Source organism: Rhinatrema bivittatum, chromosome 9, assembly GCF_901001135.1.
Source record: "Rhinatrema bivittatum chromosome 9, aRhiBiv1.1, whole genome shotgun sequence".
Classification (NCBI taxonomy): domain Eukaryota; kingdom Metazoa; phylum Chordata; class Amphibia; order Gymnophiona; family Rhinatrematidae; genus Rhinatrema; species Rhinatrema bivittatum.
The window spans coordinates 198,817,823-198,834,970 of record NC_042623.1 but is presented as its reverse complement, the minus strand read 5'-3'; the positions used below and the strand labels follow the sequence as shown (position 1 = coordinate 198,834,970).

Genomic DNA, 17,148 nt, shown 5'->3' with positions numbered 1-17,148 from the left:
TAATGGCCATGCAGTCAGGAGAGTTCTTAACCTCCCTAGACCTATCTACCTAAATATTCCAGTCCATCAAGAACGTAGTTTCCTATGTTTTGTGGTTCTGGTTCGCCATTATCAGTTCCGGGCATTGCCCTTTGGCTTAGCCACCATCCCCAGAACATTTTCCAAGATTATGGTGGTTGTAGTGGCAGCATTGAGAAAAGAGGGAATGCTGGTGCATCCGTACTTGGACGGCTGGTTGATCCAGGCCAAGTCCGTGGAAGAGAGTCTACGGATGACCAACAGGATGATCTTGCTTAAGGAACTCGTTTGGGTCGTAAACCTGGACAGAAGCAGTCTCATGCCCTCCTTGGAATATCTGGGAATTTGGTTCGACACCAAGCAGGGCAATGTCTTCCTTCCAACCATGCAGATAAGGAAGTTGATGTCCCAAGTGCATCAGTTGATGAGCATTTAACACATGGAGAATGGAGGGGGAGGGAACTATTGCCAGGGCTTATCTCTCTCCACTGTTTGCTATACGCAGCCTAAAGTTGTTATATGTGTAAACCGGAGTGAAGGCCTGCGCTAAACTTCAGTATATAAAAACACACAAACAAAATAAATAAATGAGCACAGTACACCCAACGGTGTGGAGCTGTTTCCAAGTTCTTGGTTTGATGGCAGCAACCCTGGAGATGGTGCCATGGGCGAGGGCACACATGCGACCACGTCAATGCTAACTACTGTCACATTGGAACCCGCAGTCTCAAGATCATTCAGTTCGCCTCCACTTACCGATGGGATTATGCTCTCGGCTCCAGTAATGGCTACAGGAAGCTCATCTGAGTAAGGGTCCTCTCTGAACTGGCTGGTTCTCTCTGAACTGGCTGGTCCTCACAACAGACGCGAGCCTCCGGGGCTGGGGAGCTCACTGTCAGGAACAGCCCAGGGACATAAGAACATGCCATACTGGGTTAGACCAAGGGTCCATCAAGCCCAGCATCCTGTTTCCAACAGTGGCCAATCCAGTCCATAAGAACCTGGCAAGTATCCAAAAACTAAGTCTATCCCATGCTACTAATGCTAGTAATGCAGTGGCTATTTTCTAAGTCAACTTAATTAATAGCAGGTAATAGACTTCTCCTCCAAGAACTTATCCAATCCTTTTTTAAACCCAGCTACACTAACTGCACTAACCACATCCCCTGGCAACAAATTCCAGAGTTTAATTGTGCGTTGAATGAAAAAGAACTTTCTCCTATTAATTTTAAATGTGCCACATGCTAACTTCATGGAGTGCCCCCTTGTCCTTCTATTATCCGAAAGAGTAAATGACTGATTCACATTTACCCGTTCTAGACCTCTCATGATTTTAAACACTTCTATCATATCCCCCCTCAGCTGTCTCTTCTCTAAGCTGAACAGTCCTAACTCTTTAGTCCTTCATCATAGGGGAAACATATTGTTTTGGTCGCCCTTCTCTGTACCTTCTCCATCACAACTATATCTTTTTTTAGATGCGGCAACCAGAATTGTACACAAGGTACTCAAGGTATTCAAGGTGCAGACCCACCATGGAGCGATAGAGGCATTATGATATTTTCCGTTTTATTCACCATTTCCTTTCTAATAATTCCCAACATTGTTTGCTTTTTTGACTGCCGCAGCACACTGAACTGATGATTTCAAAGTGTTATCCATTATGATGCCTAGATCTCTTTCTTGGGTGATAGCTCCTAATATGGAACCTAACATTGTGTAACTTTAGCATGGGTTATTTTTCCCTATATGCATCACTTGCACTTATCCACATTAAATTTCATCTGCCATTTGGATGCCCAATTTTCCAGTCTCACAAGGTCTACCTGTAATTTATCTCAATCTGCTTGTGATTTAACTACTCTGAATAATTTTTTTATCATCTGCAAATTTGATTACCTCACTCGTTGTACTCCTTTCCAGATCATTTATAAATATATTGAAAAGCACAGGTCCCAGTACAGATCCCTGAGGCACTCCACTGCCCACTCCCTTCCACTGAGAAAATTGTCCATTTAATCCTACTCTCTGTTTCCTGTCTTTTAGCCAGTTTGTAATCCACGAAAGGACATCGCCACCTATCTCATGACTTTTTACTTTTCCTAGAAGTCTCTTATGAAGAACTTTGTCAAATGCCTTCTGGAAATCCAAATACACTACATCTACCGGTTCACCTTTATCTACATTTATTAACTCCTTCAAAAAAGTGAAGCAGATTTGTGAGGCAAGACTTGCCTTGGGTAAAGCCATGTTGACTTTGTTCCATTAAACCAAAACTTTCTATATATTCTGTGATTTTAATGTTTAGAACACTTTCCACTATTTTTCCTGGCACTGAACTCAGGCTACCTGGTCTGTAGTTTCCCAGATCGCCCCTGGAGCCCTTTTTAAATATTGGGGTCACATTAGCCACCCTCCAGTCTTCAGGTACAATGGATGATTTTAATGATAGGCTACACATTTTTACTAATAGATCTGAAATTTCATATTTTAGTTCCTTCAGAGCCCTGGGGTGTATACCATCTGGTCCAGGTGATTTACTGCTCTTCAGTTTGTCAATCAGGCTTACCACATCTAGGTTCACCGTGGTTTGGTTCAGTCCATCTGAATCATTACCCATAAAAACCGTCTCTGAATCATTACCCATAAAAACCTTCCCCAACATACTCTTCAGTAAACACCGAAGCAAAGAAATTGTTTAATCTTTCAGCAATGGCCTTATCTTATCTAAGTGCCCCTTTAACCCCACGATCCATCTAACGGTCCATCTGACTCCCTTACAGGCTTTCTGCTTCGGATATATTTAAAAAAGTTTTTACTGTGAGTTTTTGCCTCTACAGCCAACTTCTTTTCAAATTCTCTCTTAGCCTGTCTTATCAATGTCTTACATTTAACTTGCCAAAATTTATGCATTATCCTATTTTCTTCTGTTGGATCCTTCTTCCAATTTTTGAATGCAGATCTTTTGGCTAAAATAGCCTCTAAATGAGCCAGCGGCACACACTACACCAAGTTCTCCCTTCCCCTCTGCTTGCAATGTAGAGGGAACTGGTCTATGGCGACAGATTCATGTGCATCTCCTTCCCCTTTCTCCCTTTGTTTTATAATTTTACAGAGACCGTGGTGGGGCTTTCAGTGCTTCCCTAAGCTCTTCTTTTGACCATACGAGCCCTCACCAGGTCCACATTGCCTGCCCTGTGGGAGGTTGGTGTGCCTTGGGCTTGAAAAGGTTGGGAACCACTGATCTAGATGTCTGTGTGCCTAATGAATGCAATGACTTTTAAGGTCTTTTCATATTTTCCATATCTCAATTTTGTAGCTGCAAGTCATGATTGTGCACTATGGGGTAGATTTTCAAAGGGTTATGCGAGTAACCCCTGAAAATCTAGCCCTGCGCGCGCCGAGCCTATTTTGCATAGGCTTGGCGGCCCACGCATATCCCGGGGCTTTAAAAAATGGGCGGTCCGGGGGTGTGGCTGGGGGGCGTGGTGGTGGTTTGGGGGCGGGCCAGAATCCTCCTGTACAGCGGCCTGTGCCGGGGGATGGCGAGCCGGCGCGCGCAGTAACTCAACGAAATAAGGTAAGCAAGAATCCACCTACCATAAACTTATACTCATCTTTACCTACTGAGTATTATCATCTTTACCTGCTGAGTATTATCATACCATTACCTTGCACTACTGTGTCTTATTTATTTATTCTCTTGGTTATATACTACCATTCCATTCTATTATCATATCTTTCCATGCACTACTGTGTCTTATTTATTCCCTTGATCACTTATTTTTACCGTCTCTTATATTTTCCGTCTCTTATCTATGTACCATCACATGTATCCACATAGGCTTATTTATTTACATGTACCATCTTATTTATGTACCATCACATGTATCCACATAGGCTTATTTATCTACTCTACTATACTATTTTATTAATTAGAATTTATTTACATGTACCATCTTATTTATGTACCATCACATGTATCCACATAGGCTTATTTATCTACTCTACTATACTATTTTATTAATTAGAATTTATTTACATGTACCATCTTATTTATGTACCATCACATGTATCCACATAGGCTTATTTATTTACTCTACTATACTATCTTATTAATTGGAAGAAATGTACATATTGCATTGTTCAACTTCCCCCTCTTCCAGATCCAAGTTAATTTTCCCTATTTTATTGTAACTTTCTCACACACGGTTTTGATTCACTGTATTTAAAGTTTCACAGTTTATTGGGAATATTGGTTATTACGTTACTCTATGCTTTACACACATTGTTAAATGTAAACCGGGTTGATGTGATATCTGTCATGAAACTCGGTATAACAAAAATAATAAATAAATAAATAAATAAATTTAGGTAGGGCTGGGGGGTGGGTTAGATAGGGGAAGGGAGGGAAAGGTGGGGGGGGGAACCAAAAAACAAGTTCCCTCCAAGGCCGCTTCGATTTCGGAGCGGTCTTGGAGGGAACGGGGAAAGCCATCGGGCCTCCCCTAGGGCTCAGCATGCACAAGTGTGCACCCCCTTGTGCTCGCCGACCCCGGATTTTATAACATGTGCGCGGCAGCACACGCATGTTATAAAATCGGGTGTACATTTGTGCGTGCTGGGTAGCGCGCGCAAATGTACCCCAAGCGCGTAATATTAAAAATCTGCCCCTTTGTGTGTGTTTAACGTGTAAGAGTCATTTTGTTTAAGCTGATAAATTTCTAACCTACAGTTCATTCATAAAACTAAACTTTTTAAAATAGGGTTCAGTCTAAAGGAATGGACTGTGTGAGTTCAGTTTTCTAAATATTGGAATATTTTATATGGTTAGTGTCATAGCTTGTTGAATGTTTGGGACGTTGAATGTCTGAACTTTAGATCTAGAAGGGCAAAAACCAAAATGTAAGTTCAAAGCTTGTTGTTTGTTTTGTCAGATATGTCAACAGGGCACTCATGGATGAACCAAGGTCTGCTTTTTAATTCAGCTCAGTCGGGCTCAGCTTTGAATATGATCAGCACTGCTTTGCTTTCTCAACCAAGGTATGCAACAAGAAAATTACAGTGCTTTTTGGTTTTTTTTTACCAATCCCTAATAGAAACTAATTCGTCCTGTGGCTTAATTCAGCAGTTATGTTTTGCTTTGGTTTTTGCTTTTCCATAATGTATGAACTGGGAGAATATTTAGTTGTAAAGGGCCTAGTTGAATGTAATTTTTTAGAATAATGTATCTAGTTCCTGCACCAACTTTGATTTTCAGTTTGCCATATATAAATTAGAAATAGACATTGGCGTGATATACCTATGGTGCATTAATGAACTGGCTTTTTTCTTGGAGTTGCTTAATAAGTGATTCGTTTCTTAGCTAGAACCAAATAGAAAAAAGAAAATTTATTTTATCTTGCATCGGGTTTATGGTTTGTTTTTTTGTTGTTGTGGCTTTTTTAAATGCTGAAAATAGTTTATTTTCTCCAGTGTAAATCCAGGCTTGTATTTTGATGCCGAAGTGGCCTTAGCAAATGGGCAGCTCCTTGCTCCCAGCAGTCACCAGTCCAGCACGACGACGTCGCACTACTCCGAGTCGCGAGGCGAAACGCCGTGCTCTTTCAACGACGAAGACTACGACGAGGATGAAGAGGATTCCTCTTCAGCAGAATAAAGAATAGAAAATGCTCGTGAGTTCTCGGCGTGTGACTCTGGCTGATGGGGCTTGCTTGTTTGCACCATGATATTCAGTTCAAGATCGGTGACCAAGCTCCAAGCGAATAAACACCGGAAAGCCATCGAACCAGATGTGACGCTGCACGGTGATCTGCCGGCACAGAGCAAACAAAGTACTTTTCCCATCTACAACACAGGAACAGAATAAAGCTCCTGCTTTTCTGACACAGCGAATGGAGAATGCACCAATTCATTCCCCAGAAGGTGGAGCCTTCTATTTTTTCTGTCACTTCTAGACTCTACGATGAAGCTCCTCTCAGCTGCTGCGCACTCAGGGGCCACATCTCACAATAGCTTCTCTCACTGATGAAGATTGCCGAAGAAAGTTTTATTTTAAAGCTGCTTTGTATGTAAAAGTGTAACGGGGGCATCCTTTTCAGTGTAATTACAAGTCTGCTTTAAAATAGCTTGCAGGCAGCCAGAGAGTGAGCAAAATATATCAAGAGTTTCCAAGAGTCTGCTTAATACATCTGTATGAAAAGTCATTCCCCTTTTTTTTTTTTTTTTTACATTTTTATTTAGTAATAAACTACTGTGATCATGATTCTTCCAAATTAAACTACATGGGCCAAAATTATATCTGCCTTTGCACAAATATTTTTTTTCTGTACTATAAGAGAATGTAGGATTAAGGTTTCTATGACTTTTAGTCCTGGAAACCTCCTTGTATTCGGCAGAACTGGAAGGAGTAAGTACCTGGTCTGCTTCCATCTCTTTTGTGCTAAAAGCAATTCAGCGTAGTCCAGATATTTTTTTTTTTATGGCAAAGCAGGATGTGAGCTATATAAGCACAGGAAAAATGAAGAAACCAGCAGATCGAGTTTTAGACAATTGAAAGAGTTTTCTGCAACCCATCAGCTAGAGGGGAAAACTGTAGAAAAATAAACATTTCCAGTATTTAGCTTCTAAAAATACTTGTTTGCCATTTTTTTCCACCAGGAATTCCATTTGTGATGTCTTGAGTTGTCCGAGGGCCGCTTCTCTAAATAAATCTTGCACGCAGAGCGTTAAATATATTTGGAAGGCTAATGCATTCGATATGATTTAGAAGTATAAAACAAATAAAATATAATTACCTCTAGTTTTACTTCTCTGGTTCATGCAATCGCCTGATCTCCTTCTCTGCAGCTGAGGTTTGGGATGAGATTAATGGCTCAGAATTACTGGATCGGCTGCACTTTGCCTTCCATCTGCCAAGGCTAGAAATGCTCTTACCGGAAACCTGTGCACGCTTTCAGACACAGAAACAGCAAGTAGCAACACCCACTATCCACTGGGGGGAAAAAAAAAACAACTTTCGTGGCGTTCTTCTCCTGGCATCGTTTCTGTTTTCTGCTCTGCTGGGCTCCCACTGTCATTGGAAGCGGGGCCCTTCCTTGACCCCTACGATGCCCTTACGCTTCCATTCACCCCCCCCCCACCCCGGCCTGGTTTCGTTTCCTCACAGTTCCACCCCTCCCTTTCTACTTCTCCCTGCCACCGCGGGTGACGGTCCTTGGCCTGCAACCACGGGACTAGTGTGCCTGCGCCCGGAAATCGGCGCAGCTGAGCTGCCGGCCTGAGGATCGGGGAACCGGGCCTGCAAGTTGAATTCAGGTCTCCCACATCGGGCCCAGCACCTTAACGTTTTGCTGTAGGACAAGGTACGAGTGCCACAGATGAGAGAGATCTTGATATTAAGCAAATTTTAAGACCTAATCCGCTAAGCAAAAGTCTCCCCTGCCACTTCCTTTCTGACTCTGTTATGCCTGTAATGTTATAACCTTGAAAGACTCTCTCTCTTTCATTCTAGGGAGTAATTTTTGAAAGGATTGAAGCACAAAAACCCCGGTCTATGCGCGGAAATCATTTTTGGAACGTTATTCAGGGGCGGGGAGGGTAAGCAGGGAAAAGCACGCGTGTAACTTGATGATCTGTGTACTTTTCCCTGCACATTGCAGTAGGTCTTCCTGGGGGGCGGGGGCACGGACAGAGTTTATGCGCATCCCTTTGGGTTTTTGGGATGCAGAAAGCTTCGCCCCGCTCGTGCGCGTGGACCGGCGCCGCCCACGAATCTTCAAAGCAGCTTTCTGTGCCCAAGTGCGCTTTGCAAATTTAGGCTTCAGCCCTAGGCGAGCTGCTGCCAAGTCCATTTCCAAAGTATATGCCAGTCCGTACGCCAATTCCTTCAGAGGCTTCAAAGAATAATCATAAATTCACTCCGCCTTTGAACACGTTTTGTGTTGTGATCGCTTTTTGCGCAATTAACAATACTTTTTTTTTTTTTTTAATTTTGGTTTTGAAGCTCTGCCCAGCTACTTAGCAGTAAAGCTGTTCACAGCCCACCGGAAGGGGAGTGATGGGGACGAGAGACGATCTTGCGACGTTGGGGGGGGGGGGTGTCAGTACATCCGAAGGTGCCTCGGGATAATAACCCACACTGCCAAAAAGGTCTGTTTAGGCTGTTTCAGGCCCCCTTATCTTCCTGCACGATTCTTATAAAAAATTTTTTTTTTAAATCCAGTGTTTTTAATGCAATGCTAATCCGTGTCTTGTTAGAGAGTTTTCTACTAATCTACGGCTTCCACAGTGACAGACGCCATTATGTATAACATCCAGCCTCCGGGCGCTCACTAAAGTTTTGGGGGGTTTAACCATGGCTCGTGCAGGTTTTACCCCAGTAGCCTCCCGGGAAGCCCCGACTGCAGCAGCCACGCTGCAGCTGCTTTAAGAGTATTAAACCGCCGCATCTCGGAAGCCCGATGTGCTCTCGGCGCTGCCGTTTGGGTCGTGGGCCCTGTGTGTCCCTTCATATCTGTTCCTTTTCAAGCAAAGGGACTTCCTGAAAGAGGAGGGTCGACGCTAAACCGGCTCCCCCCGCAGCAGCATCCACACATCCCAGAAAGTGGCCAGGCTCGAAACTGCCACGGATGACCTCACACACACACCCTGCATCCGATTGGTTCAGAAAAGACCTCACGCTTGCAGCAGAAGCCAATCAGATTGCGTGTGGTGGCGTTTCTCTTGCGGATCTGAACATTAGGGGAGGGAAAGGGATTTGCTGGAGAGCAGCTTAAAAAGGAAGAGAAAAGGTGCCCTTAAAAGTGAAATGATTTGGTCTAGACCGAGTAGCGCTACTTGCCATAGGGACTTTTGAAGCATTACACACACTACATGGTTGGTACAGTTTAATTGGGCTGCCTGATACTGCTCTTATGCAGGGGAAAAACTTTACTGATTATTATTATAATAGGATTATTAACCAGTTCCTGAAGCAGGAAACTGCAAGATCTTTTTTTTTTAATTTTTTTTTAATTTTGAGAGACGTGTTCCTATGTTTATAATTGTGTTCTTATAAATTATCTTCCTGATCTTTTTAAACCGTGTACGATCTAAGTTACGTAGAACATTATTCGGAAGTATATTAAACAAGAACAAAAAAAATAGTTATAAAAATCTTTGTCATAGCAAAATCCCTTTTTTTTTTTGGCATATCTTTCATTTATTTCCTGAAACTTACTGAGGTGCGTGGGGGGAGGGCCAGATCAGTGTTCAGAGAAATGGCTCCTGTGCTTTTGATGAGGAATGATAAAAAGTTTCATTCACAGCTGCTGCTTTATTAGTGAATCCGGCTCTCTGATCTTTCCCTTTCATGCTGTCCACCTGCCTTTGTAATCTGAATGTCGCCTCCGCTTTACTCTTTCGTGTGCCCGGCAGGGACTGCGTGAAGGTAAAATTTCCCTAAACTCCCCCCCCCCCCCCCCCCCGATCAAGGAGCCTGAAATGGGTGGTGGGGACGACTGTGCCAGACGTGTGGTTTCTGCTGCCGGGTGTCGCGTTGCTCGCCGACTTCTCGCGCTCTCCCTGAAGAGTAAAAGGGGGGAAGCTACCCCAATGTGTAATTTTTCTTTGTGGTGTAGACTAAATGGTTTGTTCTGAAATTTAAAAAAAAACCACGGGGTGGTCCCGTCACATGCAGAGCGCCCTGATTTCGGCAGAGTATAGAAGTAGAGCCAGCATTTAATGGCACCGCAGTCAAAAAAAAATCCGCTTTAAAGCTTTGCGTTAGCTAATCCCTCACGTACCTTCTGGTTCCTGAGGTCGGTTGCTTGGTCCTTTTAGGCTTTTTTTTTTTACCAGGTTTCCTCTCTCTGAGTTATATTGTACTTATGGTTTTCATATCCTTTGAGTAAAGCGGAACGAGCTCTCATAGTCCGTGAGTCATTTTTCTTTAGGAGGTGAGTGGTGGGGCGGGGTAGAGGTTGTGGGTTTTTGGGTGGGGTTTTTTTCTGGCCACCTGTTTGCTTTTTCTCCCAAGCCCCTGGCCTGGGCAGAATCCCCACACTGGTCCTGAGGGCTGAAGGGGGGATGCTGCCAAACCCCTGATCCCAAGTACCAGCCACATTTAAAAAAAAAAAAAAAAAGTCTATATCCTCCTTAAGGGGATTCTGTAGCTGTTTGTGCTGCCTGGAGTTGGACTCCTAAGAATGAGCGTGACTAAGTGGAGAGAACTCCTCAGACAGCCTGAACGCCAAGAGCTCTAGGTAATAGAATTTACATAAGAACGAGAATTCTTTGTGGGTTTTTTGTCTACGGAATAAAAAAAGTTAAATACATTTGGCTAATGCTGCTCCTTTAAGGCTGGATTTCAGAGCTGAGATGCATTGGAGCCTCATTAGGATCTGAGCAGCTGAATCGAAAACCTCTTCACCATAGGGGAAAAGCAAAGGCGGCTAGGTCCCATTTTTAACAATCTCCAAATGTCTTTTTCTGCACAGGCTTTCACTGCAGTATGTACTTTTGTTTTTTTTTAATTTCCCTTTTGCAAAGCTGCGTGCAACGTTTCCTGCATTCGCCGTGAGCATTTTCTTTGCTAAAGTGTAATTTCTTCTTGGTTGGTTGGTAGCTTCTGCCAGACGGGATTTCTGTGGCTAGTACGGGTTTTAAGATGTTCTAGTATATTATGCTTTAAACAGTCTGAAAGTCGGAAATGCTGATAAAGGTTTTACTATTGTAATAGGAAGGCTGCGTTTTATTTGATCTAATTGTATAAAATATTCCTTTGTAGTATTACGAACTTTGTAAATAAATGCCCGAGTTATTTTTTTATGGAAGTTTTTATAGAAGACCTATTTCTGTATTACCTGCCTGAGTTCACATTTTCTGAGTGTGGTGCAAGTGGGATAACCACATTTGTATTCTTACCTTGTTAGAAAGAGAGTACTATATCTGAATTAAGTGCGAAGCCTGCCAGGAGTGGAGAGGTACAGCGTCAACCTCCACGACGAGCAGTAAAGATGCTTTGTAGAATGCAATAAAATCATTTTAAAGAAGACTATGGTGCAGTGCATTTTTTGTTTTTTGTTTTTTTTTAAGCAAAAGGAGAATGGACTGACTTTCTATCTAATATCACAGTTGACCATCAGTGCAAACTGTTCATCCAGGTCTGGCTCATGAGAGCCCCAAATAAGTAGGATTTTTTTTTAAGAAAAAGAAATTGCAGTTGGATATAGAGATGCTATCAGTATATATTTAACTCTGATTAGGTTGTTGTTTCCCTCATAACAGGCCAGGTACTCAAGGCTAAGCTGATTGACTTCACATGGGGTTATCACTGTTCCTGTCATTGGCTAGGCCAATGGTTCCCAACCTTTTCTTGGCTGGGACACACCTGACAGATGGTTCTCACATGTGTGACACACTGGACATGTGATTGTCACGCGGCTAAATGTAAACATACATTCTGCATCTTCAGGAACCCCCAGCAATGAGGGGTTCCTGAAGATGCAGGAACCCCTCATTCCTGAAGATCAGCAATGATCTGCTGATCTAGGGCATTGCCCTGTACAACTCACCATACAAAAAAGATATTCTGGTTCTGATGACATCCCAGTAATAGCAAAACAAACCCCCTTTACTACCAGGCACAATAGCCTTCCTTATGAAAAGACAGTAATTTACCACTAATGCATATCCTATTGAGAAAACACAACAAATAAGATTGATACAAATGCCTACATGCTAGTAAAATACCTCACCTCGGTCACACACCCAGAACTGACCTTCACCACAAATTATAAATATGGAGACAAACTGGAATGGAAAACCAAAACAGCCACTCTGTTATGCAGTGGAAACCCAGAGAAATGGAAAGAGAAATCTAGCACCTAACATAGTCCCAGGATCTGCAATAATCCACACAAAGTTACACCTGTATTATGGAACGAACTCAAACAGTAACAACCCTACCTATGAATAGGCAACACTACAAATATTAAACCAGGTCCTAAACACCAATATTCCTCCTATTAGGAAAACGGAACAAACCAAGCTGCTATAGAGCCTCACAGAAAAATAATTGTAAAACTATATGAATAAATGTTACAAAACAGCTGATGAACAGAATAACATACAACAATTAAAAACATGCAAATTATTTAAAAAATGGTCAAATATCAATAAAATATTTCAAAACAGCAGACACATCACATAATACCCAATAATTCAAATGACAGTCAATCAAGAAAAATAAAACTTAAAAAGCCACCTTTACTTACCCTCTCCAGCAATTCTCCTATTCCTTTCACTTGTAGGCCAACAGCACTCACCAGAAGCGGCTTCTGAAGCTCTGTCCTCATGATCCTTTTTCTTAGGGCCCACCCACACACACCAATTAGACCCCCACGACCAGTCTGTCTGTCACACACACCAGTCACCTCCCTGACCTATATCTCTCACACACACACACACCAGTCTTCTTCCTGACCAGTCTGTCTCTCAATTACACACAAATGCTCTCGCTCCCATTCTACCATACAAGCTTTCACCCAGGCACCCATTCTATCACATACACGAGCTCTCACTCATGCACCCATTCTACCACACACACAAACTCTTACTCATGCACCCAGGCTCCCATTCACACCCACACCCAGGCTCCCATTCTCACATGCAGGCACCGGGCCTCACCACCAAATCTCTTCTTCCTTCACTGCAGGGATGGGCTCCAGTTCTGCTGTGGCTTTACTAGAGCGGACTTGTTTTTTACCGCCATGAGGATGGGCTTCCGTGGCAGTGTTGCTTAATCAGGGTCGGGTTTTCTCTTTGCCGCCACGGGGATGAGCTCTCCTGGAGGCCTTGCTTCATCGGGGTTGGGCTTCTTTGCCACCACTGGCCTGGACACTACCACTCCTTCCAGCCCTCCTCAAACCACCCCACCCCTGGGCTATGGAATGCCCCTTCTTCCTGCCCCACTGGCTAATTAGAGCATTCCTCCCTTCTTCCTACTCCCACTGACAAGAAGGGAAGAAGCTTCTGATTGGCTTGCACGGGGGGCAGGAGCAAAGGAGGCTTCCCATTGGCCTATGAGGGCAGGGAAAAGGGAAGCACAACTTGGGGCAGTGGGTCACTGGGAGCTGCAACACTCCTGGTGGTGCTTGGCAACACATTGGCTGAGAATCGCTGGGCTAGGCTGTACCACCCCATTTTTTGCCCTGGTGCATGCATGGACTTGTAGCTCTGAACTGATTTCCCTTTCTTTTTGTAGTTTTATTGAAGCTAGAAAGATAAGTATGCTCATCATTACTGGAGAATAGTAAAGTTAGAGTAAGCGATTTGCCTCTGTCTTAGAAAATCCTTCCAACTGACAAATCCTGTGCATGCAATGGAGGAGAAACAGTCTGTCCCTTATAGGCTTATCTTCTAGGACAGAAGAACGAGTGCAGTCCACATTATGAAATTATCATAAGGTAACCTCTAGGCTGGAAAGGGACCTTATCATCATCTGAGTCCTTGAAGGTTGCCAGTTGAAAAAGTTCATAATATAATTAGGTGCATAAGAAGAGGTATTGCCAACAGGAAAAAAATGTTGAATATTCTCTTTTATATACAGAAACCAGCAAGATCCCCAGCTTATATACTTTGTTCAGCCCCGGAAGCTACATTCAGGATGTTGAGAGAATGGAGACAGTTCAGAGGAGGTCTGTAAAAATGGTATAGAGGGTGGCAAAACAAACCTTAACTTGGAGACAACCCTCAAGATGGCCGACTGAGAGGATGTGCCGGCAAGAACTCCAGACTATTGCCTTCTGCTCTTTGATTTCCATGCCAATAGCATATGAGCTATAAAGACCAACTAAAAAAATACGCAAGATTTACTTGGTGATGATTACATAAAGCGCATAGAAAATATTATGTATTTATTTTTGCAGATTTCTAGCCTGCTAGTCTGGAAAACACTTGCTTCTAGCAGATAACAAGCTAACTCTATAAATACGATTATACATTTAAAACAAAACACTTTTACAAATCAAACAATAGATCATAAAATCTTGACATTTCACACCGGTTTACAGGGAAATAAAACTGTCGCCTCGTGGGCGGTTTACATTGAAACAAAATAACAAATAGCATAAAGGAGCATAAAGGAACTTAAAGGAGCTTACAGAGAAATAATCATGTCTAGTAAATTACGATAACGAACTATTCAGAAACCTATGTACAGGACAGGATGGTGGGTCAAAGTCTATACAGATATTGTATTCTTCCGGCTCTTAGTTCTCCGGGAATGCTTGTGCGAAAAACAAAGTCTTTAGCTTTTTTTTGAATGTGATATGGCAAGGTTCAAGGCGAAGGTCCAGAGGGAGCGAATTCCAGAGTGTGGGACCCGCTGTGGATAGTGCGCGTTTCCTCAGGGAGGTTTATCGATTTAAGACAGTGAAAAGGCTTCTACCAAGGAAACACATGGGTATTTTTCCAGGTTTTCCCTGTCGAAGGATGGTATATTCTCTTAAGGCCAACCTAAGGTATTTATGGCTCCCTCTAGGGATAACCCTTAAAATCAGGACAGGAACTCTGAATTTAAGTCTCCATGAAAGGGGCAGCCAGTGAAGCTCAGCCACTGCAGGTGTTAAGAGGCCCATGATATTATGTGCCAATGACCATGCATGCTGCTGCATTTTGAATAAGTCAAAGCATGCGCCTTAATGAAATAGTAGGGCTAGAAAGACAGAATTCCAGGACCCTAAATCTGACATGACGACAGTTTGCAAATCCCCCAGGGGAAATTTGGTATTTAAAAAGTGAACCAGTTTTAATTTATAGAAAGCTGTAACATGCTTTCATTGAAAGCTTAGGGTCAAACGGAGCTCCCAGATTTCCAATCTCTGATCAAAATGAAAGTAAGATCTCCTGCTTACAGCACAGCCATAAGGTCTGCCTTCACATTCAGAGGCTGCTTTTCCTCATCCAAATATTAATTGCTGTCAAACAATTAGCAACTGTTTCCCTTGCTTGGTCTTGATGGGAAAAACAGCTGATTATCATCAGCATAGAGCCAGTGCCCTGTTCCAAACGAGGAGATAAATGTTGAATAGAGGACACATGACAGGGCTTTGAGTACTTCCAACCATCCAAATCCATATGCAGGGAGTCCAAAAAAGAAAGCAGCAACGTCTCAGGACTGTGTCCCCTGACTAAAATGGATCAAGAAATTCATATTCTTCCATAATATCCTGAGGCTGAACTTAATACTGCCTGCTCAATCAGTGTTGCCAGAAGTGGGAGATTAGACAGAGGATAATTTACAGGGTCACAAGAATCTGCAGGGTTTCTGTTTTAATGCTGATGTACTAGCGTACTTTTCGATACGTGGGGGGAGAAAGCAAGTTTGCTTACCTGTAAACAGGGTTCTCCATAGTCCAGATAAAGTTTTTCTGCGTATGTGTGTGAGTTCCTGCACACAGTCACTGCCTTATGAGCCCCTCAGTCTCTGCCAGAGCTTAAGCTTTTAGCAAGATAGTCAGCTCTCTAGGGAGGCAGGCAGGTAGGTGTTGAGGATGGCAGATTTATCATGCTGTCTGCAGAGAATCCTGTTTACAGGTAAGCAAACTTGTTTTCTCCATTGACAAGAAGGCATAAATCAGCCATAACACGAGCATTTCAAAGCTGAGGGTCGCCGTGTGGAGCGCCACCGGTGAAGAGGGGATTACTGGGTGAGAAGGCTGGACAGAACTGCTTGGCCAAAGTTAATGTCTCCCCAGAACAAGCCTTCCAGGCAGTAATGGGACAAAGTGTGAACAGACAACCAAGCAGCCACTTTGCACATGTCTTCAATGGAAGTGGCCTTCAGCTGAGCCTCGTTTGATTTTATTTACAAATTTCTATACTGCATAACTTTATTAGGCAGTTTACAGAACGCTATCCATAATAAACAAATCACATAACAATTATAAAAAAAAAACAGGCAAAAAAAAAAAAAAGATAAAAACAAATGTGCACAGTAATTTTATTTTATTTAAAAACTCTTCTATACCGTCGTTAAGTTAGTTAACCATCACAACGGTTTACAGAAAGGCACTATAATAAATTATGAGTGGTATAGATTACCAATTAAAAACATGTGCCATCATAGTACGGTTACAATTTATACAATAACTGTGTGTAGTTTAGACTTTTTTGTTAGGAACATTTTAGGCGGTTTGAGTTTAACATTAATATGCATTAGTAGGATAAGAATAACAACCTGTAGCTTGGTGCGTCCTTATGAATCAACTGATTTTGTCCTTCTCTTTATCTTTGTAGAAAGCTTGTTTAAAGAGTCAGGTTTTCAGATTAGTTTTGAATATTTTCAAATTTCTCTGCAGCCTTATTTCGAGTGGCACGGTGTTCCATAGTACGGGACCAGCCAGTGACAGAGCTCTTTCCCTTACTTGCGTGAGATGTGCTGTTTTGACAGAGGGGACAGTTAGTAGAGCCTTATTAGCAGATCTCAGGTTTCTATGCGGGATGTGTACGCGCAGTGCAGTGTTAAGCCAGTCTGCTTTTTCGTCGTGGATTAGTTTATGGATTATACATAGTGCCTTATATTGTATTCAATTTGTTCAATTGGAAGCCAGTGTAATTCGGCAAGTGTTCCTGTAATGTGGTCTCTCTTTTTTTTTTGCCAGTCAAAATTCTAGCAGCGGAATTTTGCAATATTTGTAACGGCCGTATCGTAGATTGTGGTATTCCTAATAGCAAGGAATTACAATAATCAGTGCTTGCAAATATCATTGCCTGAAGAACTGTGCGAAAATTGTTTAGCGTTAGTAGTAGTAAAACGTATATTGCTGTACCCCTCTCTCAATAAATAGGAATAAGAATACGTGTCACGACACCCCCTTGCTCTCTACAGTGCCAGCTAATAAATATATACAAGAAGTCTACAATACCCCTGGCTCATGGTACCAAACCATATAGGTTACCGATGACGCCAGCCAAAAATAAATCACATACTTGAAGGCCTGTTGGAATGGATGGTACCTTCATCAGTAACGATCGTTCTTCCTTTATGGTCCCTGGGGATCCGTGCCGTAACATTGGTCCTTGGACACACAAAAGCTGTTCGCGGAATTCGTCAAGCCTCATTTGCTTAAATGGAACCCATAGAGG

The 17,148-nt window shown here is 42.6% G+C and overlaps 1 protein-coding gene across 3 annotated transcripts in view; it reads left to right on the top strand.

Moving 5' to 3' along the window:
* TFDP2 (transcription factor Dp-2) overlaps positions 1-13,832 on the top strand; it is a 145,630-nt gene extending 131,798 nt beyond the window's left edge. For 2 of the 3 annotated variants that reach the window (XM_029616365.1, XM_029616364.1), the window contains exons 10-11: positions 4,956-5,061; positions 5,494-11,053. In XM_029616365.1, coding sequence (XP_029472225.1) covers positions 4,956-5,061; positions 5,494-5,677 — 290 coding nt within the window. In that variant the 3' untranslated portion in view covers positions 5,678-11,053. Of the gene's footprint in view, positions 1-4,955; positions 5,062-5,493; positions 11,054-13,609 lie in introns of those variants that run through there. The other variant, XM_029616366.1, reaches the window with a different exon arrangement.
* Positions 13,833-17,148: the final 3,316 nt, after the last annotated feature.